At 57.0% G+C, this 27,064-nt stretch overlaps 3 protein-coding genes across 6 annotated transcripts in view; 1 reads left to right on the forward strand and 2 right to left on the reverse strand.

Annotated features, from left to right (window-relative positions):
- BMP1 (bone morphogenetic protein 1) overlaps positions 1-10,778 on the reverse strand; it is a 38,275-nt gene extending 27,497 nt beyond the window's left edge. The window contains exons 1-4 of one of the 3 annotated variants that reach the window (XM_037152638.2): positions 10,342-10,778; positions 2,760-2,882; positions 385-549; positions 143-260 (exon numbers count right to left, since the gene is read on the reverse strand). In XM_037152638.2, coding sequence (XP_037008533.2) covers positions 143-260; positions 385-549; positions 2,760-2,882; positions 10,342-10,495 — 560 coding nt within the window. In that variant the 5' untranslated portion in view covers positions 10,496-10,778. Of the gene's footprint in view, positions 1-142; positions 261-384; positions 550-2,759; positions 2,883-10,341 lie in introns of those variants that run through there. The other 2 variants (XM_037152640.2, XM_037152639.2) reach the window with 2 other exon arrangements.
- A 703-nt stretch (positions 10,779-11,481) lies between these two features.
- On the reverse strand, positions 11,482-14,147 carry SFTPC (surfactant protein C). Its single transcript, XM_037152798.2, has 6 exons — positions 14,091-14,147; positions 13,220-13,378; positions 12,751-12,873; positions 12,382-12,492; positions 11,853-12,000; positions 11,482-11,658 (listed from the first exon to the last, which is right to left on the reverse strand). Exons 1-5 carry the CDS (start codon positions 14,130-14,132, stop codon positions 11,863-11,865), a joined length of 573 nt encoding a protein of 190 aa, XP_037008693.2. The 5' UTR covers positions 14,133-14,147; the 3' UTR covers positions 11,482-11,658; positions 11,853-11,862.
- Positions 14,148-19,405: 5,258 nt separating this feature from the next.
- On the forward strand, positions 19,406-26,763 carry LGI3 (leucine rich repeat LGI family member 3). 2 transcript variants are annotated; one of them, XM_037152706.2, is made up of 8 exons: positions 19,406-19,785; positions 20,653-20,724; positions 21,522-21,593; positions 21,902-21,973; positions 22,109-22,180; positions 22,832-23,001; positions 23,163-23,327; positions 24,714-26,763. In XM_037152706.2, the coding sequence occupies exons 1-8, from the start codon at positions 19,580-19,582 to the stop codon at positions 25,529-25,531; spliced, it is 1,647 nt and encodes a 548-aa protein (XP_037008601.2). In that variant the 5' UTR covers positions 19,406-19,579; the 3' UTR covers positions 25,532-26,763. The 2 variants fall into 2 exon arrangements, with proteins under 2 accessions (XP_037008601.2, XP_037008602.2); XM_037152707.2 differs by lacking the exon at positions 21,902-21,973.
- Positions 26,764-27,064: the final 301 nt, after the last annotated feature.

Here is a 27,064-nt window from a genome sequence, read left to right on the forward strand (position 1 = left end):
GGGGGGGTTCCTGGGGAAATGCCTCATGGCAAGAGGGAATAAATGACACAGGGCTGTGCCCAGATGGGGCAGCTGGAGTGCCCAGGGCAGAACAGGGTTGGGGCCATGGCCGGGAGTGCAGTGCCCAGGGGCCCCTGCTCACCCGCAGGGTCGATAGGTGAATACAATGTAGCTGTCCTCATCAGTGCGCTCCAGGAAGGTAACACAGGTATGCTTCTCCCAGTGCCTCATGGCCTGCCTGAAGACTGCCCTCTGGCTGCCTGCCAGGACAAGGAGGCCAGGCTGTTGCACTGTCCAGGTGGGCCTGCCTCCCCCCACTGACCAAGAGTCCCTGCCTGATAGGCAGAGGGTACCACTCATACCACCAGGCACAGCAGGGCTCACCTGTGAAGTTTCCCCCAATGACAAAGGGGATGACCCCATCAGGCCACACACGCTCAGGTCTGGACGTTGCTGCCCGCCGGCTCCGGGACCTGCTTCTCCACCTCCCTGGGCTTCTCCTCTGAGGCTGCCCACTGGCGCGTTGGCAGCTGGGGACAGAGGAGTTTCCTGGAACCAAAAACTAAGTCACTGGCAGCAGGTGAATGAAGGAAGGAGAGGGAAACAATTATGATCAATCTTCGTTTGGGGGGACTCACATTTATCCACTCATTACAATTTATTTGTAACCCCAAAGCAATACCCTTAACTCTTTCTTTTTTAAAGTGTCGATGGGACAGCTTTACTTCAAATTTAACTTAAAACTGAGTTTAATGGTAGAGAGTTAGCCACCATTTAGACCACATTGAAACTTAACTTTTATGAATAATAGTTCTTATTTATCTCCTAGATTGAGGTTCAGTGTTTTCATTTTATTTGCAACTCTAGGGTTTAACATTTATTACATACCCCCCTTTTTTTAGTCACTCGGCTTTCACAGGCATTTAAGATCATTAAAAATATGCAACTGAGAGTCTCGTAAGAGCAAAGCAGTGCATTAGATTCTTAGGGTGACTCAGCTATGACCAAGACTTTGACCTTGTCACACACAAGAGAGTTTGCAATCCGCTAGGTGATGGAGGAAATGAGATGGGTACACAGGTAGCAACAAAACAAGTTAGGAGATACGAAAACCAGCCTCAGCGTGGCTTCCCCAGTACTTCCTCAGCTCCCTCAGCCCTGGCGGCCACATGCTGACACGCATGAGCAGTGGGAGACGGGAGTCCCCAGCAAGGCTGCCGCAGCTCCCCGGCTATAAAAGTAGCGAGTTTTTCAGTCTACTTAGCACCGTGTTCTCTGCACTGTTGCGCTTTTTCTGTTAGTGATTTTGCTACTTAAAATGAGCCCCCTGCTCCCCTTCCCCCGCCCTGCAGTGAAGTGCTGCCCAGTGTTCATACGTGTAAGAAGGCTGTGTGCCTTATGGAGAAAATACACATATGAGGGAAGCTTCACTAAGGCACGAGTCACTGCGCCGTGTCAGCCGTGAGTTCAGCGTCCATGAATCTACTGCCTACTACAAAGCTGTCTATCAACAGAAACACACATAAGACAGGGCTGCGAACTGAGGAGTTACAACCATTTTGCGATGAGAGGCTGGCAGAAACGTAATGGCCTTTCTCTGAGGAGTAATGGCTCGGTACTGGCTAAGTCACAGTCCTCAGTGACTTTATGGAGACCGTAAGGTTACTCGGTAGCTCCCTTCATAGCTATCATGAAGGGGCGGGGTGGGGGTTGCTGAACAGACGAGAGAAAGGTGGTGCGCTCGTCCCCTAGGACTGTGGGGCCCGAGACTGGGAAACATCCCCTCCTCACCCAATAAGCCTTCGTGCCGGGGGCGCACACAGAAATTGGTATCTCCTTTAAGTGTTCCCAAATACACGTTTTCATTGGGCACAGTAGCTCTCTGGGACAAACTGGGTGAGTGTCACCATCCGCCTTTGACAGGTGATGAAACTAAAGCCAAAGACCGGCCCAGAGGCCTGTGGTGGGTTAGCAGCAGCCCTGGGATCCAGCTCCACCACGCTGCCCTTCCCTTGGACCACGTCTGCTAGTGCCCGCTAAGGCCTACTGAGCCTTGCTGGTTACCAGGCCCCAGGTCACCCTCAGTGCCAGCTGCCCCCTGGGGTAGTTTGACTTTCACTCCATGGGCAGCCCGTGCCAGGGCAGATGGACAAGACAACTGCCCGGCGCCACCAAAGCATGCCCAGAACAGGCCCCGAGTGAGCTCCTGCGCCCTTAAGCAATGGAAACCTACCCATAGGCAGGACCATACTGCAGGGCAGGGAGGAGGCTGGACAGAGCTGAGCTTTCCCGGGCCTCGTTCTTCCCGTCCATTCACAAGTGCTTGGAATGGTCCAGTACTGATTATGGTGCTGAAGGAAGAGCCCCAGATTTGGAGGGAGAGCTTGGTTCCTGTCACAGCTCCACCACCGACTGGCTTTATGATTTTGAGCAAGTCACATGATCTCTGTGAACCTCAGTGTCTGTGTCTGTAAAGTGGGACTTGTCCTGACACCTACCTTTGAAGGCGGCTGGGGACAGTCTAGTTAGATAATGCATTTGAAAGTTCATGGTAAACCATGAGCAAAAAGAATGGCGGTTCTTAGTTCCCAGGAATGACTACACCTGCTGCTCCTCTGGGGAAGGGATAAAGATACCCTAAGGGAGGACAAGCCTTTACACTGGGTTCAAGCTCGTGGCCTCTACCCCAGGAAGCCTGGAGGGCCCCTGTTTCTCCAATTCTAGAACCCATTTCGGGGACATTGGAGGGCCGTCCATACCTGGTGCACCTGCGGCTCGGATGGAAGACCTGCGGATTGCACGCTGTCTGAAATCCGAGGCCCGCTGCACTTGGAAGGCCCTCAGATCCTCCTCGTCCAGCGCGATGTCGCCGAGGAAGGCAGCTGGAGAGAAGAGAAGAGGCCAGGGGCTGAGTTAGTCCTCCCACCCAGCACTGACAGCCTCAGACCTGGGGCCACAGATGCAGCCCCTACTGCAGCTTCGCTCCTAACCCAGAGGGAGGAGGGCGGCGGGGCCAACTCTGGGGTCTCTCTGGAGACTCACACTTCCTTTTCAGTTGGCATCCCAGCACAGCTGATGCCCAGCCCCGACCAGACCACTAGTTCCATGAAGACACGGTCATGTGAATTATTTCCCAGTTCTTCAGCAAATACTCAGAAAGCACCCACTATGGGCCAGGTGCCACCGTAGTGACTGGCAAGAACGGATGGGGTCCCTGCTCGTGTGGAGCTGCCCTCCCGCAACACACAAGCAAACAAACACCAAACTCAAGAATTCCAGACAGCGATGGGTGCTACAAAGAAAACAGAAGGTCAGATGGCAAAGTGTCTGTTTCACGGGCCCATAACCTTGGCGTGGTGCTGAGCATGTGGTACTCACTCCACAAGTGCCGTTGCAGTAATAACTCGGGGAGGCCAGGAATAAAAAGCGGAAGAGATAGGAACTTCAGGAAACCAGAACACATGACAGAACAGCTGGGAGGAAAAGGTTTAGCAGTGCTCAAGAGACTTCCATGCGACGTCTCAGGGTCCCCTCTGGAGGAAGAAAGGACTGAGGGAAAAGAGCCCCCGTGGCAGTTTTGATTTCTGCAGCTGGGGGGAGGTTTCTGGAGAGATGGGCCATCTGCTTTTCTGAGAAGTCGGGAAACAGAGGCCGCAGAGCTGTGTGCTCTGGAAGGAGCTTGGTGTGAGCCTCATGCAGGGCCGGGGGGGGGTAGGGGTGTGGGAGGAGGAGCGAGAGCAGCTTCCTACAGCTCCACCCTGGCAACATCTGCTTCTCATCCCGGGCCTCACAGGCCTGGCGGGCAGCACAACACAAGTTGTTTTAACCTTGAGGCCTTGCACACACACAGGTTCCTCCTCTGCAGCTGGCCAGCTGGGTGGACACACACACACACACACACACCACACACAATCAGACCCAGGGGGACAGACATAGGGTGACATCCACACCCATGCCATCAAACAGAGCTCTGCGAAGTCCCAGAGACATCCCTGCATGTGTGAGCAGTGCCCGCACCAAGGCAGAGGCACGAGACAGCACTTGCCTGAGTGACGTGTCACGCTGATATTCTTTGGGCCTGCGGACACGTGTTCACAGACACTTGCTCTTCAGGGGATCTGCAGGATGTGGGAGTCATTCCAGCGGTGACCTAGGCCCACTGTCCCTTTCACAGATGCAGCAACTGAGGCCCAGAAGGGCAATGACTTAGCCAAGACCACACCGCTAGGCACTCAACAGGCTGGATTCATACTCAGGCCTCCTGGCTCACAGTCCAGTGCTGCCTACACTCAAGTTCATTACTGCTGTAGAAGTTATATTGTAAATACGTACACACAAAAATAGACACTCAGACACACATAACCACCCAAGAACACACACAGTCACAGACAGTCCTAAACACAGACACACAAGCTCCAACACACACAAACCAGCTGTGAGATCCAAACACACTAAGCTGATAATAGCAGCAGTAGTGATGCCTTGTGTAAATGTCTGTTGAAACTTACGTGGTGTTTTCTAGTCGACCAAGTACTTTCATGTTAATGAATTCATTTAATCCTGGCCACCCAGTATATGCCGATTATACCATACTGCACCCATGCATTTACCTATGGCACGTTTGCATTTGCCATTCCAAACTCGTGCAGACAGAACATGGTGCCTAGATCCCGGCCCACCTCCCTGACTTGAGAGATGAGAATACTTGGGCCTAAGGGGGAAATGACTCACTGAAGGTCGCGCATGGGTCAGTAAATGGCCCAGCATCTCTTCTACCACATGAAAGAGATTCTCTTACTGAAAACATCACCCTTCGGTGGCCTGGGCTCAGCAACCGATGGGACGGCAACAGAAGGTGCTTCTCAGCTGACACGCCAAAAAAAGTGGGCTTAGCAAGGCTATGGGATGGCAGGGACACCCAAGGGGGCGGTGGGGGGGTCTCTATGTGCCAACCTTCACTCAGGCACTCACACACCACACGAGCACCCCCTACCTCTGCACAGACACTGCGCATCCAGGCTCACGCACCCACACCCACGGACAGCACCATTACACACGTGGCTGGACGCTGAGACTCCCCTTTGGACACAGAAGCAAAGGGCAAGGTCTTTGGAGTCGGACAGATCTGTCCTTGAACCCTGACCTGGCAACTTCTAGCTGACAAGTCATACAGATTCTTCATGACCTTCACTTCAAGCTGTCCACTTTCGAGGGCACACTGGTTCCCCACAGCGGCTTCCCGGCTGAATGACACCCCAGAGTGCTTGGAAGCAGAACCTCGAATTCCAGGCACAGAATGGTGCTGGCCAGTGGGACCAGGGCACTGTGGAGGGCAGGGCCAGTGGAAGGCTGGCTGCAGAGTTCATCTGCGAGCCGGCGCCCTGTGGTGGGGATGTCATGACTGAAGAATGCGTGGGAACCATGGGGGTGGGGGGAGAGGAGGTGGGCAGGAGGGCCTTAGGGCCCCAGCTGGCCCGAAGGCCCGGCCCATTCCGATCCCCCGCGGGGACTCCAGGAAAGCTGGATGCTGCAGAGTCAAGGACTCCCTTCCTTATGTGGGAAAGGCCCTGGGGTCAGGTCAGGGTAGTAGTTATTTTCAACATGGAATCAAGTTTTAGTTTTGTTTTCTGGCTGTAAACCAGCCAGGAGCACTCGGGGCCAGGTCCCAGGAGCAGGAGAGGAAAGAAGAGAGCCCACAGGTCAGCGTGTGCCCACCCTTCGGGTGGGCCTCTGGAGTTCAGTCCCCTCCCTGGCCATGCAGCAAGACGTCTCCTCTGGGCACAGGGAGAGGAGCTGTCTGGTGTGAGGAAACCCCAATGCCACATGCGCCCAGCATATGCAGGTCTCAGCACCAAAATGCAAGCTCCTGGCTGGGGCAGGACAGGTTCAAGGTCCCACAAATGTCTGTATGTACTTCATAGCGTACGGACACACATGCAGACAGCTGAACAGACCTGCCCCTAAAGCAAAGGCACAACCACAAATGTGCAAAAACACACTCAAATTACTTCCCTGCCTGAGCCCTAGTATTTTCATACACACAAATAACTGTATGTGCACACCCCATTTCACAGGCCAGGCCCCCAAAGGTGAAGGGTGCCTTTAGAAATGGTGGGGGAGGGGCGGGGGGATGGACAGATACGCACCAGCGGAAAACTGTGATGGTGGGAAATTGTAAACCACCCACCAGTCTTCTGACCTTGTTTCTGTGAGTGCTGACTCTGACTAATATGAAGCTTGTAGATGAGCAGCATGTTTGTGCAAGAATCCTAGGAACTAACTTAAAAACATACAGACTCCAGCCTTCGGGCATCCCAGCTCCGGGAGACTTGCTGACCTCCAGCCCTGGAGTCAGCGTGACAAACCAGGATGACACATACTGGGACCGTCACTTGTCTTATCAGAACGGACTGTGCTTGTCTGCACGTAGAGAACATCTCAACCCCCTCCCTTGATCTCTCTGTTCTGTTCCCCTCCCCCTCCTTATAAAAACCCCCACCTCCACTGAGAGGGGGAGATGGGCTTTGAGACCAGGGTCCCCTGTCTCCCCAGGAGATGGACTTTGAGACATGAGTCCTCACCTTCCAGGTGGCCGGCACCTGAAAATAAACCAGTTGCCTTTACATCAGCACCTGCCTCTCCAGTATTGACTTTCGTAGCGGCAGGCGGCCAGACCTGCGTTTGGTTACAGATACAGGTAGATAATTAGTCTTTTCCTCTGGATATCCTCAGGAGGTCCCTAGTGGCCTAAGGACTAACACATTCTACTCCCTCTTCCCCCCAAACCTCAGAAGAAACTAGAATGTTTGAGAGTACCTTCTTCCTAGGGAGTCCCATTGGTCCCCTCTATCTGGAGCCGAAGGAGATTGTCTTTTCCTCCCCTCTTGGGACACCTTAAAAGAGGTGACTCAGGGAGCAGGGGCATAAGTGGGTAGGTGACTCAGAGCGTCTGGAGGGGGAATGTGGTCTGGCAAAAGAAAGGCCTGCTTCTCGAATCTTGAGCTCAGAAACTATTCCCTGGAGGTCCCTTGAAATCTAAGCCTGGGCCTCAAGGTTCCTGTGGTGAGGCTGGTGATGAGGGCTGTGAGCTCCTGGCTCACTTCACCTTCCAAAGCAGGCCTCGGAGCTGCCTGTGAAGCTGAAGAGAGGTCCTCGATGGCTGGGGAGCCATCCATTGGCTTCTCTGCCTAAGGGAACTGGGTCCCAATTCCTGTCTCCAAGTCTCTCCCAGAGCCCTCAGGGTCACTGCCAATCATCAGGGCAGCCACGCAGAGCTGGGGGAGGGACCCTCTTGATGGTTTGGCAACTAGCATACAAGAAATCAGGACTTGCAATCTCTCTGGGCAAGGGGGAGAGAGAGGGGACGGGGCTCCATGCACCCACTCCCAGAACACACACACACACACACCCTCTGGGCACCCTGCCCATTGCTCCAGCCTTGCCCAGGATGGCCAGAAACCTCTCCAGCATATCAAGGGTCTGAATGTTGCCCTTTCTGCCACTGTAACCACAATTCTGACAGTAATAACAAAAGGGGACCTCAAATGAAGCGGCCTGGCTATCCTGAGAGAGCATAGGTAAACCAGGGGAGTCGATAGGGCGTTCTTTCTTGGTCCTCGGTGTGCAAGGAGGAGGAGAAAGAGGAGTTGCCTAGGGTCGAGTGAGCGGAGGCTAGTAAGCAGGTGCATCCAGAGGAAGTATAGTACACACAGACCTCGGAGATACTGCAGGTCTGGTCCAGATGACCGAAACAGTGGGGGCCACGTGAATTTGCTGGTTTCCCAGTGCCTATAACAATTATGTTTACACTACACTGTAGTCTATGGAGTGTGCAATAATGTGTCTAAATAATGCATATATCTTAATTAAAAATACTTTAATACTAAAAGATGCTAACCATCACCTGAGTCTGTTGGAAAAACGGCACTGACAGACTTGCTTGACACGGGGTTGTCACAAACGTTCAATTTGGAAAAAACGCAATATCTGCAAAGCACAGTAAATGGAGGGAGGCCTGGAGGGCCAGGCAAGCTGGCCATCATTCCCTCCAACACCTGGAGGGCAGGGACCAGAGGGGGCGCAGGGCAGGCCTGGGAGGAGAAACAGAGACAAGAGCCTGGGGACCTGAGGCTTGAGGATGCAGCTGTGGGGTCTCCAGGAGTCAGGGCGGAGGAAGGCAGGGCTGCCCCAGTCACACCCAGGAGGGAGGCCTGGTCTGACCCCGAATCTTGGCCTTATCGGGCTCTCGGGCTCTCTCAGCCACCCCCAGGCCTGGCCTAGCTCCCCACCAGCCTCACTTCACCCTGGTGGAGAGCTTTCTCCAGAACCCTTGTTTGAAGTTCCAAGTCAGCCGGCCCCACCCTAACATGAAATCTGAGACTGGGGATAAAGCCTTCCGCTGCTCTGAAAAATCACTCCAACTTCCATAGAAGTGAAATACATCAGATTGGCTTCCTAGCATTCTTTAAGGCCTTGACCCAGCCTGCCTCCTCCAGGAAGCCCCTCAAACTTTCCTAGCCTGCCATGATGACTGTTTCTCCCTTCAGCCTTTGGGGCCCTTCCCTCCAAGGTGGCACATATGAATCTTGGTTTGTGCTGTTGGTTACTTCCCCATGTGATGTCCCCTCCTGGACTGTAAGCTCCCCGAGGGCAGGAGCCATGATTACATTTCTCTGTATCTCCCACAACATCAGGCTCAGGGCCGGACACATATAGGTCAACTGAGTGAATAAGTGTCACGGAGACAGGGTGAGGGAGACTCTCTTCTCCCGAACCTGAGTCTGTGCTCTCAGAAAACATGAAGTGAGAGTGTAAGGAACAGAAGTCAGGGGGTAGACAGCTAACATTTATTTGGTGATCATTTATTATTCATTTAGTGTGTGTTAAATTCTCCTAAGTATAGTATACATGTTCTCAAATTTAACCAACTCAATGGAAAGGTGTATTATCAGTTCCACTTTACAGGTGAGAAAAGCAAAGTTCACAGATGCTGGTTAACATCCCCAAGGTGGTACAGTTAATGACTTGTGGGTCCGGGGCTGACAGCCTCCAAAGCCCAGGCTCTGTCTATCAAGCCTCACACCTACCCAAGCCCAGTGAGAACGATGACAGCTAACGAGGTTTAGCCACAGCCCAGCAGGGGTGAAGAAAGAGGGGCAGAGGGATTTGGTTTCTCCTCCTCCCGCAGGAAGGGGCTCCTATTCTGCAGTTTGCTGTGATCCATCCACCCAAAGAGGGGCTCCTTGGGGTCACAGTTCTAGCAGCCTGCCCCCCCCACAACCCCATGTACCACACAAAGGCACTTCTAGGACCCCAGGGGCTGTGCCACTGCCTCTGGCTCTGGCCCTGGCTATCTCCGGACAGGCTGAGGTCAGAGACAGGAAGTTGAGGAACTGTTCTGCTATCTTTTGCCCTGTGTGTTCTCTTGTCCCAGGCCGCCTGTTCAGGGTCATTGGATCAAGCAAACAGTCAGAGCACCCAGCCATCTGGTCACTGCAGGGGCAAGACCCCTCTGGGCCTAGCAGGAGGGAAGGGGTTACACAGGGTCTTCATGGAGAAAGAACACACACATGCACCTCAAGGCCTTGACCTCTGCTAATAACCCTCCAGTGTCTGTGGACTGAGGGAGCCCATACACAGCATCTGAGTTCTCTGTGCTTCCCCCTTTTCCCCCAATTTGGTGGCCCACAAGGGCAGAGGTGAGTCCCCCTCCTGCGCTGGCTTCTATGACTTTGACAGCTGTCTCCTCCGTCCTAGAAAGCCACTGCACTGGTGGGGACTACGAGACACTTAGGGAGCATGATCTCAGAGGACTTCTCAAAAAACTTTTTCCTTCCACTTGGGTGGGTGGGGTCCTCCGGAGACCTGCTCCTTGGAGATGCAGGCCACCCGCGACCCGGGCCGCCCAAATAGGCTGGAAACCACCAGTGTCCTGGAACCAGACACTAGGGAGAAGGGAAACGCTTGTGCTCTCTCTGTCTGTCTCTCCCTCCCTCCCTCTCTCAGGGGAGTTTGGCCAGAAAAGTTTCCTGCAGGAGGAAAAGCCTCCTTGGCCGCAGGTCTCTCTCGGGACCCAGGGAGCTGACCCCCAGGAATCCTCTGGGAAGACAGGAGGCAGAGGCTTCCACAAGCAGCGCAAAAGTTCAGTCCTGAAAGTCCCCCAAACTTCCCCTCCCTCTTTCCCTCCTTCTTTTGTTCCCCACAGCATTGCCAACCAGGCAGCTCCCGGCTTCCCACACCGGACCGTCCTCCCCCACCCGAACCCCGGCCGCTCGCGCCTCCAGCCCGGCCGGCCCGCGCCGGCCCTCGCGCACCGCAGGCCGCGGGGAGGGGGATGCCTACCCGCCTTGCAGGGGTCTTTGTAGTTGAGGGGCTCCGAGTCGTCTTCCTCGCCCAGGTCGTAGGTGTAGTCGGCCAAGTCCAGCGGGCGCCCGGGGCGCGGGAGCAGCAGCAGCCCGAGCAGCAGCGGCAGCGGCAGGCGGGCCACGCCGGGCATGCTGGCGGCGGCGAGCGCGCGGGCGGCGGCGGGCGCGCTGGCAGCGGCGGTGGCGGCGGCGGGTCGCGCCCGGACGCGGGAGCGGGCAAGGGGAAGCGGAGCGCCGAAGGCGAGGGGGCGGCGCTCCCTCCCCGCCAGCCGCTCCCCCCGCGCTCCCCACCTCTCTCTTTCCCTGCGCCCGCCGCCCTCCTTCCTGTCCCCCGCCCCTCGGCCGCCAGCTCCCGGCCCGCTCCCCCCTCCAGTCTCTCCACTCGCTCCCTTCCCTTCTTTTTCTCCTTCCTTCTCTCCCTCCCTCCGTCCTTCGCCCTCCCCCCCCTTTAGGGAAATGAGCTCGCTGGGGGGCGGGTTTTCTCCGGGAGCTCGGCCCCCTCGGAGTCGGGATGGAGATCGGCCGGCTCCGGCCGCGCGCCAGCCAGGGCGGGGAAGGCGAACACCGGGCCCGCACTGGGAAGGGGCTTGGGCCGGGGCTCGGGACACGGGACGTGGGCCGGGAAGGGGTGCGAGCCCAGAGATGCCGCCCGGGCCAACCGCCCTCTAGCGGCGCCTCTTCTGTGCGCGCCCCGCCCGAGCTCCCCATGGTGCGGGACACGTAGTCAGGTCGCTCGCGCCGCCTCTTCCTCGCTCTGTCCCTAAGTGTCTGCCTTCGCTTCTCAGCTTGCTTCTCTCTGTCTCTTCCTTTCTCGGCCATCGCTCTCTCCCCCCATCTCGGTCCCTGTCCTAGAGTTCTCTCTCTCTCTCTCTCTCTCTCTCTCTCTCTCTCTCCCTTCCTCCCTCGGGAGACGCCACTGGGGGGCGCTTAAAGCCCATGGATCCCTCCCAGGCCCCCTCTCCCCCCAGCACCCTGAGACTGGGAGACCGGGAAAGCCCCCGTTGCTCCCCAACGCCCTGCCTTTCCCCTAGCCCGCCCCCGCCCAGAGCAGGACCGGTGGGGGTTTGGGCGGAGGGAAGAGGCACACCCTTTGTTTTTCAATCAGGCTGCTTTATTGTTTTGTGATAAGGCCCCCCTGCCCCCTAGGAGCCACCTCTCTGCTGGCTTCCACCTCTCCCCACAGCTCCCATTCCCCAGGGCTAGTGCCACTGGGGTGGCAGGCACAGCTCCCTGCTTGTTTGTCAAAGACCCTTTGCACAGGGAGCTTTCTGTCCCTTTTAGGCTTCCGCTGACTCTGTGAAGCAAAGAAACACTGTTTATTCTGTGAGGGAGAGGAACTGGGGGCGGGGGGCATGTCTGCGGACCTTCCCTCCCCTAACCTCCCTAGGCGACTAGCCTCAATGGATCCCCCTCGGCCAGGCCAGCTGACAAAGCAAGGTGGCCCAGGCCCTCCTGGGCACTGGTGCCCCGGTGGTTATACCTGCTCACCTGAGGGGTCCTAGATGTAGTAGAGGGTCACTTCACCACATAGGGTGCTCAGGGCGGGGCCCAAGAAGTCCAAGTTCCTGGAGGACACTGAACGGGTATCGCGATCCTCCTCCTGGCCCAGCTTAGAGGGAGGTGCTGCAGGCTTGACCTGAAAAGAGCACCTCGTCTGGAGACTGGGAACTGAGTTACTGTCTCACGCACAGTCCTTAATGTAGGACTTAGAAGTGTCAGGCAATCTCTCTGAGCCTCGATTTCCTCACCCCTTGATAGAGGCTGTACTGAGGTCAGAATCCCCCAGGTGGTTGTGAGTCCAGCTGAGGCCCGCAGCTTGGTGGAGGGAGGGGCGTGCTGAGGCAGTGCTGGGGAATAGGTAGGGTAGGTGTGGTACAGATGAGTCTAGAGAGAGGCACTTACCTGGCCACCTACCAGGAGCAGTGCTTTACAGGTGACGAATGGCCACCCTCTCAAACGCTCTTTCCAGAGGCTGGACCTGGGAGGGAAACAGCCCACTCCTCACCCTCACACCCACCTGGAGGTTCTGCAGCTTTCTAGTGAGAGCCTCCAGGTTGGGGATGCGGTCCGGAGCCATCTTCACAATGTAGCAGCAGGTCCCCGCCGCCGGCTTGTAGGCAATCAGGAGCTGGGCACAGGGACCCCAGGTGCATTCAGGAAGGCCCTGCCTCGCTCACTCTCTAACCCTCATCCTGGGCCATCTCCCTCTAGATTGGGCACAGGCAGGAGTCATATTGGAAGCTGGGGTGCAGGCACATCTGGGGGAGGCAGGAGGGCTGGGGGATGAGGAGAGATGGGTGTGTGTGAAGTGGCACAGCCTTCTGGGTCTAGGAGCATCTTGTCATTGGTCCCCCAGGCCCCAGGTCAAGGGTTCAGACATACTCACCCGCTGGTAGTCGTACACCGCGATGCCCATGGAGCCAATGGGGAAGGTGGCGGTGGTGCCTGCGCGCTCACTCAGGGCCACACGTTGCTGGGTTTCCGGCCCTGCGATGCTCATCTCTAGGACCTGGGGGAGGGCACAGTGCTGCCTGTCATTGCTTTCCCCACTTTGGTGCCCACGCTCACACTCAATCCTCTGTACTCAAATGAAACTCCTTCTTCCCTTAGAGCTCAGAGGCTGAGTGGAACTAGCGTCTGGAGGGACCAGGCTGGCCCAGGTGGGGCAGGGCAGGGGCCTGGTGGAAAAGCCCAGGCCAGGTTTGCCACCCTGTCCCTGCCTCTGTCCTTCCATGAGGTGCCCCTGGCCTCCTCCTTTCCTTCCTCTTGGGCAGTTTTCTATCTGCCCAACACCCCCAGCCAGCCTCTCTGACACGTCCAGTACCCGCCGCCCGCCCCATCCCAGGCCTGCTCACCATCTCGGTGTGTTTCTGGCTCATGTGAAGACCCATAAGCAGAGCCCCCACAATCACCACGACGACAAGGACCACTACCACAACCACGATGAGAAGGCGTTTGAGGTGCACAGGGCAGCAGGGGATGCCAAACCGGCCCCGGGGGGCTGCTGAGTAGTCCTGATGTAGTGGGGCAGGGAGGAGACAGGGGTAAAGTCATGGGGATGCCCCTTCTCCTCCCTGCACACCCTTCCAGGGCTGGGCAACCAATGCCGCCAATGCTATGGGTGTGCAGAGGAGGGATAAAGAGATCAGAGAAGGCTTCCTGGAAGAGATGCCCTGGATTCCAACATACTCATAGATGGTTAGAGCGGGGTCTAGCTTGGAGAGACCCAGAAGAGCCTGCTTCACCAGTCATACCTCCTGCTGTTTCCTCCAGACCCCTGGCTCCCCAGCCATGCCCGGTCCCTCTCCGTACCCTGAGTGATCCATGCTCTGTCATGTCTCCATGACTTTGCACCTACCACCCCTCTTCCCGCGGTGCCGTCCTCCTCCACCTGGGAAGGTGGCTCCTAATTCCCCTTCTGGAGTCAGCTCGAATGTCAATGTCATTTTCTCTGTGGAGCTTCCTGTGACCTCCCAGGTCATGGCTCCCTCCTCAGTGCCCTCTTCTGCTCTTTCTGCCGACCTGTGTGGTGGCCCTCAACCCCTTATACTGAAATCCTTGGTGGCCACTTCTGTCTCCCCAGGGGACTCTGTCTTAATGGTTGATGTCCCTGCCCTCACTCAGTGCAGTCTAGGTGGGTCGGGTGAATGCATTTGGATGAGGAAACCGGTTGGAGGAGGCAGGGCCCACCACCCACAAGTATGCGTACACACACATCACACTCACCGGCGGGCTCTCCATTAAGACCTCTTTGCTGCCCACATCCATCTTGCTGTAGGCACCTTCCCCTCCTCAACTCCCAAGTGTGACTAGGGTCTTATATATGCCAGTAGGCAGAGGGGACAGAGGTGAAGGACTTGGCCCCCATCTGTCAGCCAAGCCCTAGGCTTTGAAGCCTGTTTGTTCCTGGCCCTCAGGACCCAAGGCCCTGATAAGCCAGCTGCAAGAGCACCTAAGGGCCCTTGGCCCTGGCACATGAGTCCTCTTGGCCCGAGCAAGGGCAAAAGCTGGGTGAGCTGAGCAAAGTTGCCCTTGGGCAATCTGTGCCTCTTGTCATTGTATCTTCCTGGTGTGCCTGCCTTTCTTGCTGGCACCTGTTCCTGAAGTTCTGTGGCTTTTCTTGTTCTTCTGCCAGGCCAAACCTCTCAGGAAGCCAAGAGTTGGACCTAGCGGGGAATCCATCACTTCTCCCCACAGCATGTCCCCCAAACATAGGGGTGAGCTCCAGGAAGGGGAGGGAAGGAGATAGTACTGGGGACCCAGAGAGGGCATTGCTGAAGGCATCGGTGTGGGGGTTCCTCAATGGTCCCTAAGCTCTCTGGGAGCAGCAGGTTTCACTTCAAGCACCCTACCTGCCTTTCTGTCTCCCACACTTCTGTCCCGACCTCAGACCTGCCCCTAGCCCTGCTTTTCGGAACACTGAAAATTCAGTCCCCTCTGGTCACCAATTCTTACTATTGTGAGGTTTTTCATTCTTTGCTATGAGGTCGTTTGAAAGCTGAAGGCTTTTTCCCTCTGCTTTGATTTCATTGACATTTATTTTATGCTGAGTTTATTCCTGGGCTAAGTTTTTGGTTCTTCCATTTCTTCTGGGATGTTCGTTGTTGCTGTTGTTGTTTTTCTGGGCAATCTCCTCTTCTGGTTCAGGGACAATCTGCTCTTTTTCCGGAAGGATCAGCTCTGTGTGGCGGGGGAGCTCACGTGGGGGTCCACCTGCTCAGGAGCTCTGTGAGTTACGTCTCGTCTCGGGGGCTTCATTCCCGCGGATGTGCTCCATGAGCAGAGAAGCTACACCGAAACCCTTCGGCTCAGCATCACTCTCTGCATGTGTCGGCATGTGCAACACAAACTCAGCACTCTGTTTGGGCCACCCCCGTGTCCAGCCCCACTAGTTCGCCTTGGCATACCTTCCCGCTCCACCACTGTGAGGACGGAAAGGCACACATTGCTCCTGTCAACTGACACCCTTCAGATCCTTGGTGGCTTTTGGATGTTCGTGCCCATGATGGCATGAGCAGCATCATGAACATTTTTAAAAGTAAACGTGAAGATTTGAGCTTCTGATCTGCATGATTTTATGGGGTCTCCTGTGTCAAGTGAGTGGCGAACAACTCAAAGATCAGGCTGAAGGCTCTTAATAACAGATTCCACGCCTGACACTTCTTCCTCTCGCCCAGACAGCCTTGCACGGAGCTGGGTGTGGGGGCTGAGGGCTCTCAACCTCCTTGCCCCGGAATCCCCAGCTCGCCGGATGCTGCCTTCACCCTCCTCCTTGCACTCCTCCTTTATGCCCTCTGACCCTAAATCCACTCTGAGAACAGCTCTCCCCCAAACAGGACCCACTCTGCGTGCCTCTTCTCCCCTCTGTTTCCTCCTGCTCTTCCCCCAAAGCCATCTCTGTGGCTTCATGGGACTAAACGAAGCCTGCTAACGGCAGCACCCTTTCCCTCAGGTTCCTCTCTGCTTTCGGGGCCAGGAGCACACTCTTTGGCACTTTCATCTCTAAATTTTCCTGAGCGTAAGTCAGAGACCCACACCTTGCTCCTCTCTTGGTCTCACTCCCTTATCTCCCTTATGTAACTCCAATGCTTCACCTCAATGCCTGTCACCTGGGGGCTCTCTCACACGCTGGCCCAGCCCTTTAATCATGAGGGTTCCCCTGTCCCCACAAAGGCCCCCTCTACCCCTGGAGAGCCTTCAGCCTCCAGGTTGCACAATAGCATGGCATCTGAGCTGAAAGCCCCTGAGGAGCTGGAGTGGGAGGAAGAGAGAAGGAAGGAAATGTTTGCTCCCACCACCCTCCTCACCCTCCAACTGCCCCTTTAAATATTTGCCTAAGCCTTAGCAGCAAGTGTGCTAGGAGTGAGAGAGGAGGAGGGAGTGTGTGTGTTGGGGAGAAGGATCCCCTCCGCTGTGTGCAGCCTCAGCTTTGTGCAGGTGCCAGATGCAGGAGACAGCCGCCTGCAGTGCCCACCCCTGCCCACCCCCAGGGCCCCCCTGCTGCCACCCCCAGTCGTCCCGGCAACACTGGGATTGATGGGCTGACTCACCCGTTCTGGGCCTATGCCAGGTGGGCAGCAGGCCATTGGAAGAGCCAAGGATAACTAGAAGCATCTCAGGGTCCCTGTGGCATCTCTGGGGGCCACCCTGTCCAGCTGCAGGCTTGCTCAGAGCAGGTCCTGCGTTAGGGGTCGCTGTCCTGACTGGATGAAAGGAGACCGGGCTCTTTCTTGAAGAGAAGTTGCTGCTCTTCGGTCTCCAGTCCCCCTACAGGCTGCCCTCAAGCTCTAGTTCCCATAAGCCCATAGTTCTTTTTTTTTTTTTTTACCTGTTTTTGCCTGTTGGGAGGTTGGAAAGGAATGATGCCTTCCAGCTTCATGAGGGACATTCAGAGGCTGGCACCAAACTGGTAGAGGTCTTGGGAACCTTGGAGAAGGAAGGTGGGAGGGACCTTTCCCTGGGCAAGTATAGCCGTCCCCTTGCCCCACACCCCGGCCCTCTCTGTGGCCTTATCATCTTTTGGCCTTTACTTAGGCCATTTCTCCTTCTTGGAGAGCCCACCCTCAAAGCCTTTCCAACTCTCGGAGTACCACCTACCCTAAAAGGCCAAGCAAAACCCAAGGATGCCCACTCTGTGACCTCACCACCCAGCCCACGGGGCCTCATTCCTCCTCCAAAATCTCCCAGGTGTCCTGCTGCACACTCACCTGCCACTTAGCATGCGCTGTTGTTTTCATCAGCTCCGTGGGTGCTCTTATCTTCCCAACCTGGCTGTCAGCTGTGTGACCCTCCCTGGGATCAAGCGTTCCTGAGGCTTCCGTGTACCTGCTGCTGGGAAAGGAGCGTGCACACAGCCGACGAGTGATTATAGTCAATGATAAGGCTGTTGTCAGCCAACATGAGGGGAACTGTCATGGCCCAACATGAGGGGTTCCTCGAAAGGGGCCAGTGGTTCATTCATTCAGTACGTGAAGGTCTTAGCGCATCACTGGCCGACTCTGGGACCCTGAATGAGACATTCTGCCTTTCTAGGCTTTTGAGCGTTCATCTGTACAATGGGACTGGTACCGCCTGTCCTGCCCCCCTCTCCACGCTCTTGTGAGGATAGGATGACATCTCGATGTGAAAATCTGATCGTCAGGATTATCATTATCTTCGCCTCCCAGGGCACCTCTCCTCCCTGGCTAGGAGCAGGGCCCAGCCCCCTTGCTGTCTGGGTCAGTGCCTCCGAGAACCCTGACAGTGGAGAGCCCCATGGGAGCCACTGCTTTTGTGTGTGTCCCCTCAGCTGCAGGGGTGGGACAGGATTCACTCTGCTCTTTGTGTCCTGGGCAGAGCTGTGCCAGGGACGAGCGGGGATGGTTGCCCAGCTGCCCTGGCCACCCTCCCCGCCCCCACTGCTTGTCTTCCCACAAGCTGGAGTGGGAGGGTGGCCTGGGCAGCTGGACAGGCAGTGGCAAGTGGGCATCAAAGGGCAAGGGCATCCCTGGCACGAACTGAGCTCAGACCAGAGAATCCCCTGCTGGCAGAGGCTGGGGACGGCAGGGAAGCATCTCGCTCCCAGTGGTCCAGGTTTCTGGGACGGACGTGGAAAGAGCACAGGACAGAGAGCCCAGCCAGCGGACCTCCAGGCCCCCCTGTCTTGTACCCAGGGGGCAGTTGGGACAGTCATCCCCATGGCACCGCACCCCTCCCCCAGAGGCGACGTGGTAAAGAGCGGCTGCTGTGGCACTGTTTGGTTTCAGGGTCCCTTAACACCCTTGAGAAGCGTTGAGGACCCCAAAGAACTTTTGTTTCTGTGGGTTATATGCATTAATATAACGTCGAGCATACTGGTATTTACTGAGAAATTTTAAAATATCAATAAATTAAATTAAAATGGCAATAATAAATCCATGATGTATTATAACATAACATACATTTTTAATGGAATTAACTATTTTACAAAGCAAAACAAAATAGAGAGAAGTGTCATTGTTTTACATTTTTACAAATTTCTTTCATTTCTGGCTGGATAGAAGATCCCTCTGCAGCCCCTGGAAAATTCCAGGGCACTCTGTGAGGACATGAACGTGAAAAGGGCAAATAATGTCTTCACATTAGGAGGATAATTGACTTGACCTCCAACAGTCCCTGGAAGCTGCTCAGGGCCTGGGGCTGCCTGGACCACTCTCAGAGAAGCCGGTGCAGGGACGACTGCGAGTGGCCGGGGCAGGTGGGCAAGACGGTTTAAACGCCTGCTCCGCCACTTTCTTCTCCTGGTACCACAGGCCCTCCCTCTTCTTATCTGTAAAAGGGGTGATATCATCCACCTCAAAACGTGGAGAGGGTAACTAAGTAGAGTCCGCAGCACACAGTAGGTGTGCTGTCAAGCTTGGCTCCTTTCCTCTAGGCCTGGGCCTCCGTTCCCTCGTTTGTTCAGCCAGGCTCTGGGTGGAACACTGCGGAGGCTCCTCCGGGCTCCAGCAGGCTGTGGTCGGCCCTGCGACATGCCCCGGAACTCCGCACATTCCCGCTCCAGCTGCAAGGACCACTGTCCCTTTTCAGCTCGCTCGGACACAAAGGCGCATTCTGTTCATGGGCCGTGGGAACACATGTGAACAGATACACTCCTGTCACCTATGGCCCTAGACTCTGCCCAGAGGGTGTGTCGCCTGAGGACCAGCCTGGGGCGCAGAGGCACTTGGCTCCCGAAGCCGACGTGCCTCACAAGTGGATCGGTGCCTGCACCAGCAGAGACAGGTGTGCACACACGCACACGGCCATGCCACCCCAGGATGCACACGTCACCTCACACACGTGCACTCGCGCACAGACGCTCTGGGTACCGGACACACAAGCAGATGGCCCAGACGCCGCCGGCGGGGCATGCAGCCTAGAGCGGCCAGGGCCGCAACCGCTCTCTTCTCTGACACTCCCTGCAGGGGACTCCCCCTCCGCCCTGCGCGCCCCCGTCGCCGCAGTCCGCGGCCACCCCAGCCCTACAGCGCTTCGCTCCGCTCCGCTTGCTGCGCGCATCCATCTGCGTCGCTCGCGCGAACGAGCAGGGCAGGGAAGCGCAGGCGGCGCGGAGGGCTGGAGTTCGCTCTCCGAGGCGGACAGCCGGTTCCTCGCTGCCGCAGGGGCTGCCGGTGGCCTGGCGGTGCCAACTCGCAGCCGGGCAGGGAGCGGCGGGGCGGGGACGGCCGGGCCTGGAGGCAGAGCTCGCGGGCAGCATGGCGGGGCTGCGGACCAGGCGGGGCTCCGGGCTCCGGTTGCTGGCGCTGTCCGCGCTGGGCTTCTGCCTGATACTGCAGGTCAGTGCCAAGAGGCCCCCCAAAACGCCCCCCTGTCCACCCAGCTGCTCCTGCACCAGGGACACGGCCTTCTGCGTGGACTCTAAAGCAGTGCCCAGGAACCTGCCCGCCGAGGTCATCTCTCTGTGAGTGCCCAGCCCTGGCCCCGGGGGGAGGTGGGGCAACATGGTGAGCCCACAGCGGGAGGAAGGCAAGGACCACTCTGGGAAACGACGGGAAGAACCCCATTCTCCCTCACAGAGTGTGGGGGCCAGGAGCACCCCAGGGGTCCTCAGGACCGGAGACTCAAGGTATCAGCTAGGCAGGGAGTTGTGCAGTCCTGCAGGCTCAGCAGCCATGGCTGGGGAAAACAGGAGTTCGCTGCCAAGAATGAATCATCAGCACCAGCAACGCCAATAAGACCTACTGTGTGCAGAGCTCTGGACTTGGGAGGTGGGGATGGGGGGATGGGGGTTGCTTACCCCAGCATTGGGGCCCCCGCCTGGGATGTCACGCCAAGGACAGAAAGGCTTGTTGGGGGAGGGAGGGAGGCAGTAGGGGGAGGGGTGGGACTGAGATACACCCACACAGCACCCTGGCTTGGGGCAGATGCCTGCCACTGAGCTCTCAGCCACTCTGCACCCAGCCAACCAGCCTGTCTCACTTGCAGTGGCCTCTGGGGACCAGACATGCTGTGCGGTTCTTGAGAGCAAGATGCTAATCCCCAACCTAGAGCCCCATCCCAGCGGATCTGCAAAGTGTGGCTAATGGCACCTTCTTCTGGCTGAGGGGAAAGCTGGGCCGGGGGCCACTGGTGCTGGGGAGGCAGCAGGGGAGGGCGATGATGCAGGCAGGCAGTGAGGAGAAGTGAAAGACAGCCCCAGGTGGAGGGCAGGCTGGAGACAGGGAGTTTCCAGGGCGAGTGAGTGCAGCCAGAAGCCATTGCCTGTCCACCGCATTGGTCCAGGGGGTCCCTGCTACCTCCGCAGCACTGACTCTGATCACCTCCGCAGGACGCTGGTGAATGCTGCCTTCTCCGAGATCCAAGCCGGAGCATTTTCCCACCTGCCGCTGCTGCAGTTCCTGTAAGGACAGGGCCTTGCGGGAGGGGTGGTGGCTTGGCGAGGGCAGTGGGAGGGGACAGACAGATCCTGGATGGGGAGAGGAAAGCCCATGTAGGTAGCCTTTGGAGATTAGCACACAGGTCCCCCCTACTGTCTCCCCTGATGGGATATGCCACAAAAGGTGACACAGCCTGGAGTCTAGAAGGGTGGAAAGAACAGCAGGTGGGAAGGAGGGCAGGGTTTGCACATCAAAGCCAAGAAGTGAGTATTTGGGGCTTAGATAGGATGGACTTACCTCCTCTAGGGGCCCAAAGGAATTGGATGCAGTAACTTGGACTGGTGCCAGGGGGTGGACACTGCAGGGGAGAGGGGCCGTCTTAGAGACAGGTGATCCCAGGGCTTGAAGAAAGAGCTGAGGGCCGAATGGAGGGAAGACTAGGGGGCTAGAACTCTAAAAGGGGCTGTTTACAGTCGAAGCCCCAGCCACGGGAGAGTGTACATGAGGGTTACCCCACCTTCTCACTGTCAGCCCCAGAGGGAACGGACAGGGCCTGGGTGGGAGCGGGAGACAGAGCAGAGGTGCCACGGGGAAGGACCTAGCTTGCCAGGAGAGATCTGCCCTGACTGTTTTCACCTCAGGGGCCAACATGGACCCTGGGAGTTTCTGGAACCAAAGCAGCCTCCTGCCTGGTCTTGCTACTCCTGCCTGGTCTTGTGGGGTTCTCTGCTGGGGTCCCGCGGGTGGGAGGCAGGGCAGGCAGGCTGTGAGGAAGCCTGGGGTGGGGCAGGAAGCTCTAATTCTGCCTTTGTCTCTCCAGGTTACTCAACTCCAACAAGTTCACGCTGATCGGAGACAACGCCTTCACAGGACTGTCGCACCTGCAATACCTGTGCGTGGGAAGGAAAGGGGAGGGTCTGGGTGGGCTCAGAGAGAGGCTGAAGGAAGAAGGCTGAGGAGGTGACAGCTCTTGAGTCTTCTGACTGCAGGACCCAAGGCAGGCGGAGGTCATTGCCTCCGTCCCTCTGCCTAAACCATCCTGCCTGGATGTTCTGTCACCACAGGCTTAATGTCACCAGATTTGGAATGGAAGCCTGTCTGGGGACCGTGGGCCGGGAACCAGGCGTGGCGTAGGGAAATCAGTGAGGGAGGGCGTCCTGGGATCCCAAGTGGTGGCTGAGTCAATTCCCATCCCTCCAGCTTCATAGAGAACAATGACATCTGGGCACTATCCAAGTTCACTTTCAGAGGGCTCAAGTCTTTAACACACCTGTAAGTACCTCCCCCACACATTCATTCATGGAGCCAAAACACCACCCCACCACACCCCAACCACCTCCATCCCTGGCTCCTGCGGCCTTTGGCCTCAGTCACCATCTTCAGGTGACCCACAGGTCTCTCTTGCAGCTCCCTGGCCAACAATAACCTGCAGACACTGCCTAGAGACATCTTTCGGCCATTGGACATCCTGAGTGACTTGTAAGGCCTGAGTCCTAGCTCTGTGGACAGTGCCACGGAAGGGGCGCGTCCCTAGAGGGGGTGGTGTGGGAGCCAGGATTGGGAAGATCATAAAGTCTTGGGAGGCACTGAGGGCTTGGTCTGGGGTGGGGAGAGGGCTCCAGAAGGTTAGGGAGAATTACATATAGATTGGCAGCCTTCCAAGTTGGGGTTCCTCGTGGCATCTATGGGCCCTCTTAAAATTCACATGAGACACTCTGTGTGTGTTTTTTAAACTTGTGCTTTCTAAATGTAAGTTCGATGTGAACCTACAGTAAAGTCCAATAGCATAGCCACAGTCATCGATCAGTATTTCCACAAGAGACCTGTCTTGCGGAAGGGTGGGGGGCAGTGGGGTGCAACACAGGGCTGAGCATGTTATACACTGCAAAAGGCACCTGGCCAAGGAGGCAGGGAGGGGCAGCACCCAGCCCCCACTCCAGTGACCGAGTCCGAGTCCCCAGGGCTGCATGCACCCTAAGGGGAACATCTTTCTAATGGGTACAAAAACGCCATGTGAGCAACCAGCAGCAGCCTTGACAATATCTACCTGTGAAACCTTGAGGGCCTGGGTGGACCGAGCAGCTGAGAGCCTGTCCCTCTTTAAGTGCCCTCCATCACCCTCATGATCAGGGACCTGCGGGGCAACTCTCTCAACTGCGACTGCAAGGTCAAGTGGCTGGTGGAGTGGCTGGCCCACACCAACACCACGGCGGCCCCCATCTACTGCGCCAGCCCGCCCCGCTTCCAAGAGCACAAGGTGCAGGACTTGCCTCTGCGGGAGTTCGACTGCATCACCACAGGTGGGAGGGGCCCCCCCTGCCTCTGGGCTCAGGCTGGGCCTCCCCAAAGCAGCGCCGCAGGCATGGCCAACCCCCCAGCCCCCTGCATTGCCTGCTAAACAGCCCTTACCACCCAAAAAACTCTTGCTCTTCTTCCTTCCCACACCCCACCATCCCTGCAGATTTTGTGCTGTACCAGACCCTGTCCTTCCCAGCGGTGTCAGCTGAGCCCTTCCTTTACTCAAGTGACCTCTACGTGGCTCTGGCCCAGCCAGGCGCCAGCGCTTGCACTGTCCTCAAGTGGGACTACGTTGAACGGCAGCTTCGAGATTATGATAGAATCCCAGGTACCTGTGCCCGGCCTGGCTGTGCTGGCCCCAGCTAGGAGAATGGGGGTGGGGTGGGGTACTCCATTGAGGCCCTTTGGGGAGAGGGACAGATAAGACATGGCCTGTGCTCATAAGAATGTTCTAGTCTTTGGAGGGAGGCTGATACATACATAGATAACATCTATATAATAGGTTGGTGCTAGGAAGGAGATAAGAACACCGTGTACTGGGAACACAAACGAGAGGCCTACTGAGGGCAATCAAGGAAGGCTTCCTGGTGGAGGGGATGCTTACACTGAATCTCGATGGGAGAGGAAGGAGTCAGAGGTGATGCCTAAGTTCCTGGCTTAAGAAACCTGGTGGTGCCTTTGAAATGAAAAGGAGGAGATACTGAGTTTAAGCTGAGTCCAGGAGCCTGAGGGAGACGTAGCTAGGAAGAAAAATATGGGAAGGATATTCTGGCAGAGGGAATAGCATGAACAAAGTCAGAAAAGTATGCAACAGTTTATCATGTGAGTTCAGGCATGTATACATAATAAGCACCTTATTTGAGGTTCAAGCACCTATAGCATGAGGTTCAAGGTGGACAGTGGCAGGCCCGAGAGAGATGAGGACCAGGTCATTGTCAAGCTTTGAGAAAGTGTGTGAGCCAGTCCAGTCTATATTTTAGACAACTCCCTCTGTGAGCATTGTGGAGCATGGCCAGGCATGGGGCTGGACACGTGGGCAGACTGGCGGGGGAGCTAGCTGGAGCCTGGACTGGGGCAGTAGCAGTGGGGATGGAGACATTTAGAAAATGGGTTTACATGTAGAAAAGAGGATCAAACTGAGACAATAGGAAACAAAATTGAAATCGTCCTGTGTCTACGAAAGAACTTGAAGTCATTATTAACAGTGCCTCCCCCCAAGACTCCAGATCCAAATGGTTTCTCTGACGAATTCTAGCAAACACTAAAGGGAGAAATAATGCCAATCTTACACAAACTGTTCTATCAATGGGATACAGAAGGGAGGGCTGACAGAACTTGGGGACCGATCAGCTGTGTGCGAGTGCGGGACAGGGCGGTTCTGGGATGGCTCCCAGGTATCTGGGTGGGATGACTGAGTGGAGCCACAAATTGGCATCAAGAACACGGGGGTGGGAGCAGGTTTGGGGGTAGGTATGAGTTCGGTTTTGGCCAGCTGGAGTTCGAAGGGCTTGAGGGTGTTCAGCAAGGAGAGTCTGAGCGCTGTGGTTCAGGAGCAGGCTGTCCGGAGCTGGGCGGGCAGCACGGAGCCTGAGGCTGTGTGTGGGCTTCCCTTGGGGAGGGGAGCGGTTGGGAGGGCTGGAGGGTGGGCACAGGTGATGACCGGAAATGCCAGGACAGGTGAGGAATGTGACACCGCATCCCTGCTTCCCGGCAGCCCCCTCAGCCGTACACTGCAAGCCCATGGTGGTGGACAGTCAGCTGTACATGGTGGTGGCCCAGCTGTTTGGTGGCTCTTACATTTACCACTGGGACCCCAACACCACACGCTTTACCAAGCTGCAGGACATCGACCCGCAGCGCGTACGCAAGCCCAACGACCTGGAGGCCTTTCGCATCGATGGTGACTGGTACTTTGCCGTGGCCGACAGCTCCAAGGCGGGTGCCACCAGCCTCTATCGCTGGCACCAGAATGGCTTCTACTCCCACCAGGCCCTGCACCCCTGGCATCGTGATACCGACCTGGAGTTCGTGGACGGTGAGGGCAAGCCTCGGCTGATTGTGTCGAGTAGCTCCCAGGCACCGGTCATCTATCAGTGGAGTCGCACCCAGAAGCAGTTTGTGGCCCAGGGCGAGGTTTCTCAGGTGCCTGACGCCCAGGCTGTGAAACACTTCCGTGCTGGACGCGACAGCTACCTGTGCCTCAGCCGATACATAGGGGACTCCAAAATCTTGCGCTGGGAGGGCACCCGCTTCTCCGAGGTGCAGGCCCTGCCCTCCCGGGGCTCACTGGCCCTGCAGCCCTTCCTTGTGGGTGGCCGCCGCTACCTGGCACTGGGCAGTGACTTCTCCTTCACCCAGGTTTACCAGTGGGATGAGGGGCGGCAGAAGTTTGTCAGGTTCCAGGAGCTGGCCGTGCAGGCCCCTCGGGCCTTCTGCTACATGCCTGCAGGGGACGCCCAGCTGCTGCTGGCCCCCAGCTTCAAGGGACAGACACTTGTGTACCGGCACGTGGTGGTGGATCTCAGTGCCTAGAGGGCTGCCAAGCCTCTGGATTGGAGGCTGAGGGAGAGGCTCTGCGTGAGCAGCGTGTGTGCCCATGTGAGGATACATGTAGCCAATCTCACACACGCCCCTGGTGAGCGCGGGCACCACGTGGACTGGCTCCGAGAGCTGCTTGCCATAGTTGTAATCAGCATGAGGACTTGTATGTGCACCAGGCAACCCAGTGCCTGGGGCCCTCCCATCTGTGGACACCTGTGGACCCCACAACCCATCTGCAGGCCCCCTCCACTGCTGCCTTCCACAAGCTCTGGCCTGGGGAGGGGGGAGGCTGTTGGGAGGGAGGGTCTTGGGCTGATCCTTCTGATGCTCTGGTCTCTCCTTGTTGGTGCTCCAGGGGTCCATTTCACCTGCTCGTGCCGCACACTGCAGCCACAGCCTTCCACTGCGGGTACACTCACCTACTCGCCACTCCTCCTGCATGTTCACCTGGGATCTGACCCACACCCTCAGTCACACACACACATCTGTCCACACCCCCGTTTCCTAGTGCAAACCTGCAGATTCAGCGCTGCCAAAGGGTCTCTCTGCCATTACATTATTGCCTCTCTGCTTGGAGGGGGCACACAGTACTGCCCGGCTATGCTCATCCTGGTGTCCCCACCCTGCTTCTGGGCACCAGCTTGACCTCCTGGGGGTACAGCCCCTCTGCCCAAAGCAATAACAGCAGCAGCCCTGGAAGACCCTTCCTCCTCTGTCTTCACTGGGGCTTTGTGCCCTGACCCTGTCACCCGAACTGGAGACCACCCAGACAAAAGCCTTTCTATTTTTCCTTCCTGTAGCTGTCCCAGCCTAGACCCCTGCCCCTGTCCCCTGGTTCAGCCCCTTCTTTGGGATGTGGCTCCTCAGCTGCACTGCTGGCTCCTCTGGTTAGGTCCCAGAGCTGGCCTGGCCAGGGACGCTGCAAGCACTTGGGGCATCTGGAGGGTGCAGGAGTAGAGCTGGGCTGGAGAGCAATTTGGGATCTCTGGCGCCCCTCCAGCCCACAGATGCACAGTCCAGGAGCACTGCCTTCCAGGACAAACTGGGTGGTAGAGGGCCAAGGGCCCTGTGGGGCGGCACCGGGGAGCCAAGCTTCTGCTGCCCTCTGCTGTAAGCTGGGGACGGACAGCCGTGAGGTAGGAGGCAACGCAGCAGCCATGGGAGGGGAGGCTCTTCCCTGGCCCAGACTGTGTGAGGGGCGTCTGGTGGCAGCAAGAGGGTCTGGGGGCAGGGCTGTAACTCACTTGCTTCAAATAAAAAGTTCCCACCCCTTGCTGGCTCTCAGGTGTCCAGTGGCGACGGTCAGCAGTAACTGCTCCATGAAGAACAGAGTGTGTCGTCTGTCCTTCCTGCTCACAGGGGACAGCGTTGGCTATCAGGCCCTGTTTCTGCCTGCTCCCTTCCCTCCGAGGAGGGAGTGGGCACCCCCAAGGTCAGCTGCGGCTGGGGTCAGGAGTTCATGGTGATGATACTCAGGTGATGGATGAGTGTGATTAGTCCCCACCACCTGGGGCTGACTCATGC

Source organism: Artibeus jamaicensis, unplaced genomic scaffold (assembly GCF_021234435.1).
Source record: "Artibeus jamaicensis isolate MK-2021 breed Jamaican fruit bat unplaced genomic scaffold, CSHL_Jam_final contig_477, whole genome shotgun sequence".
NCBI lineage: Eukaryota > Metazoa > Chordata > Mammalia > Chiroptera > Phyllostomidae > Artibeus > Artibeus jamaicensis.

Bases quoted from the DNA above. Each gene is read 5' to 3' on its own strand.
- SFTPC (XM_037152798.2), bottom strand. From the start codon at position 14,132: ATGGATGTGGGCAGCAAAGAGGTCTTAATGGAGAGCCCGCCG. The intron at 13,379-14,090 runs GTGAGTGTGATG...CCACTACATCAG, and splicing joins TCTTAATGGAGAGCCCGCCG to GACTACTCAGCAGCCCCCCG. The intron at 12,493-12,750 runs GTGAGTATGTCT...CCCTGTGCCCAG, and splicing joins CGGTGTACGACTACCAGCGG to CTCCTGATTGCCTACAAGCC.
- LGI3 (XM_037152706.2), top strand. From the start codon at position 19,580: ATGGCGGGGCTGCGGACCAGGCGGGGCTCCGGGCTCCGGTTGCTGGCG. The intron at 21,974-22,108 runs GTAAGTACCTCC...TCTCTCTTGCAG, and splicing joins CTCAAGTCTTTAACACACCT to CTCCCTGGCCAACAATAACC. The intron at 23,328-24,713 runs GTACCTGTGCCC...GCTTCCCGGCAG, and splicing joins AGATTATGATAGAATCCCAG to CCCCCTCAGCCGTACACTGC.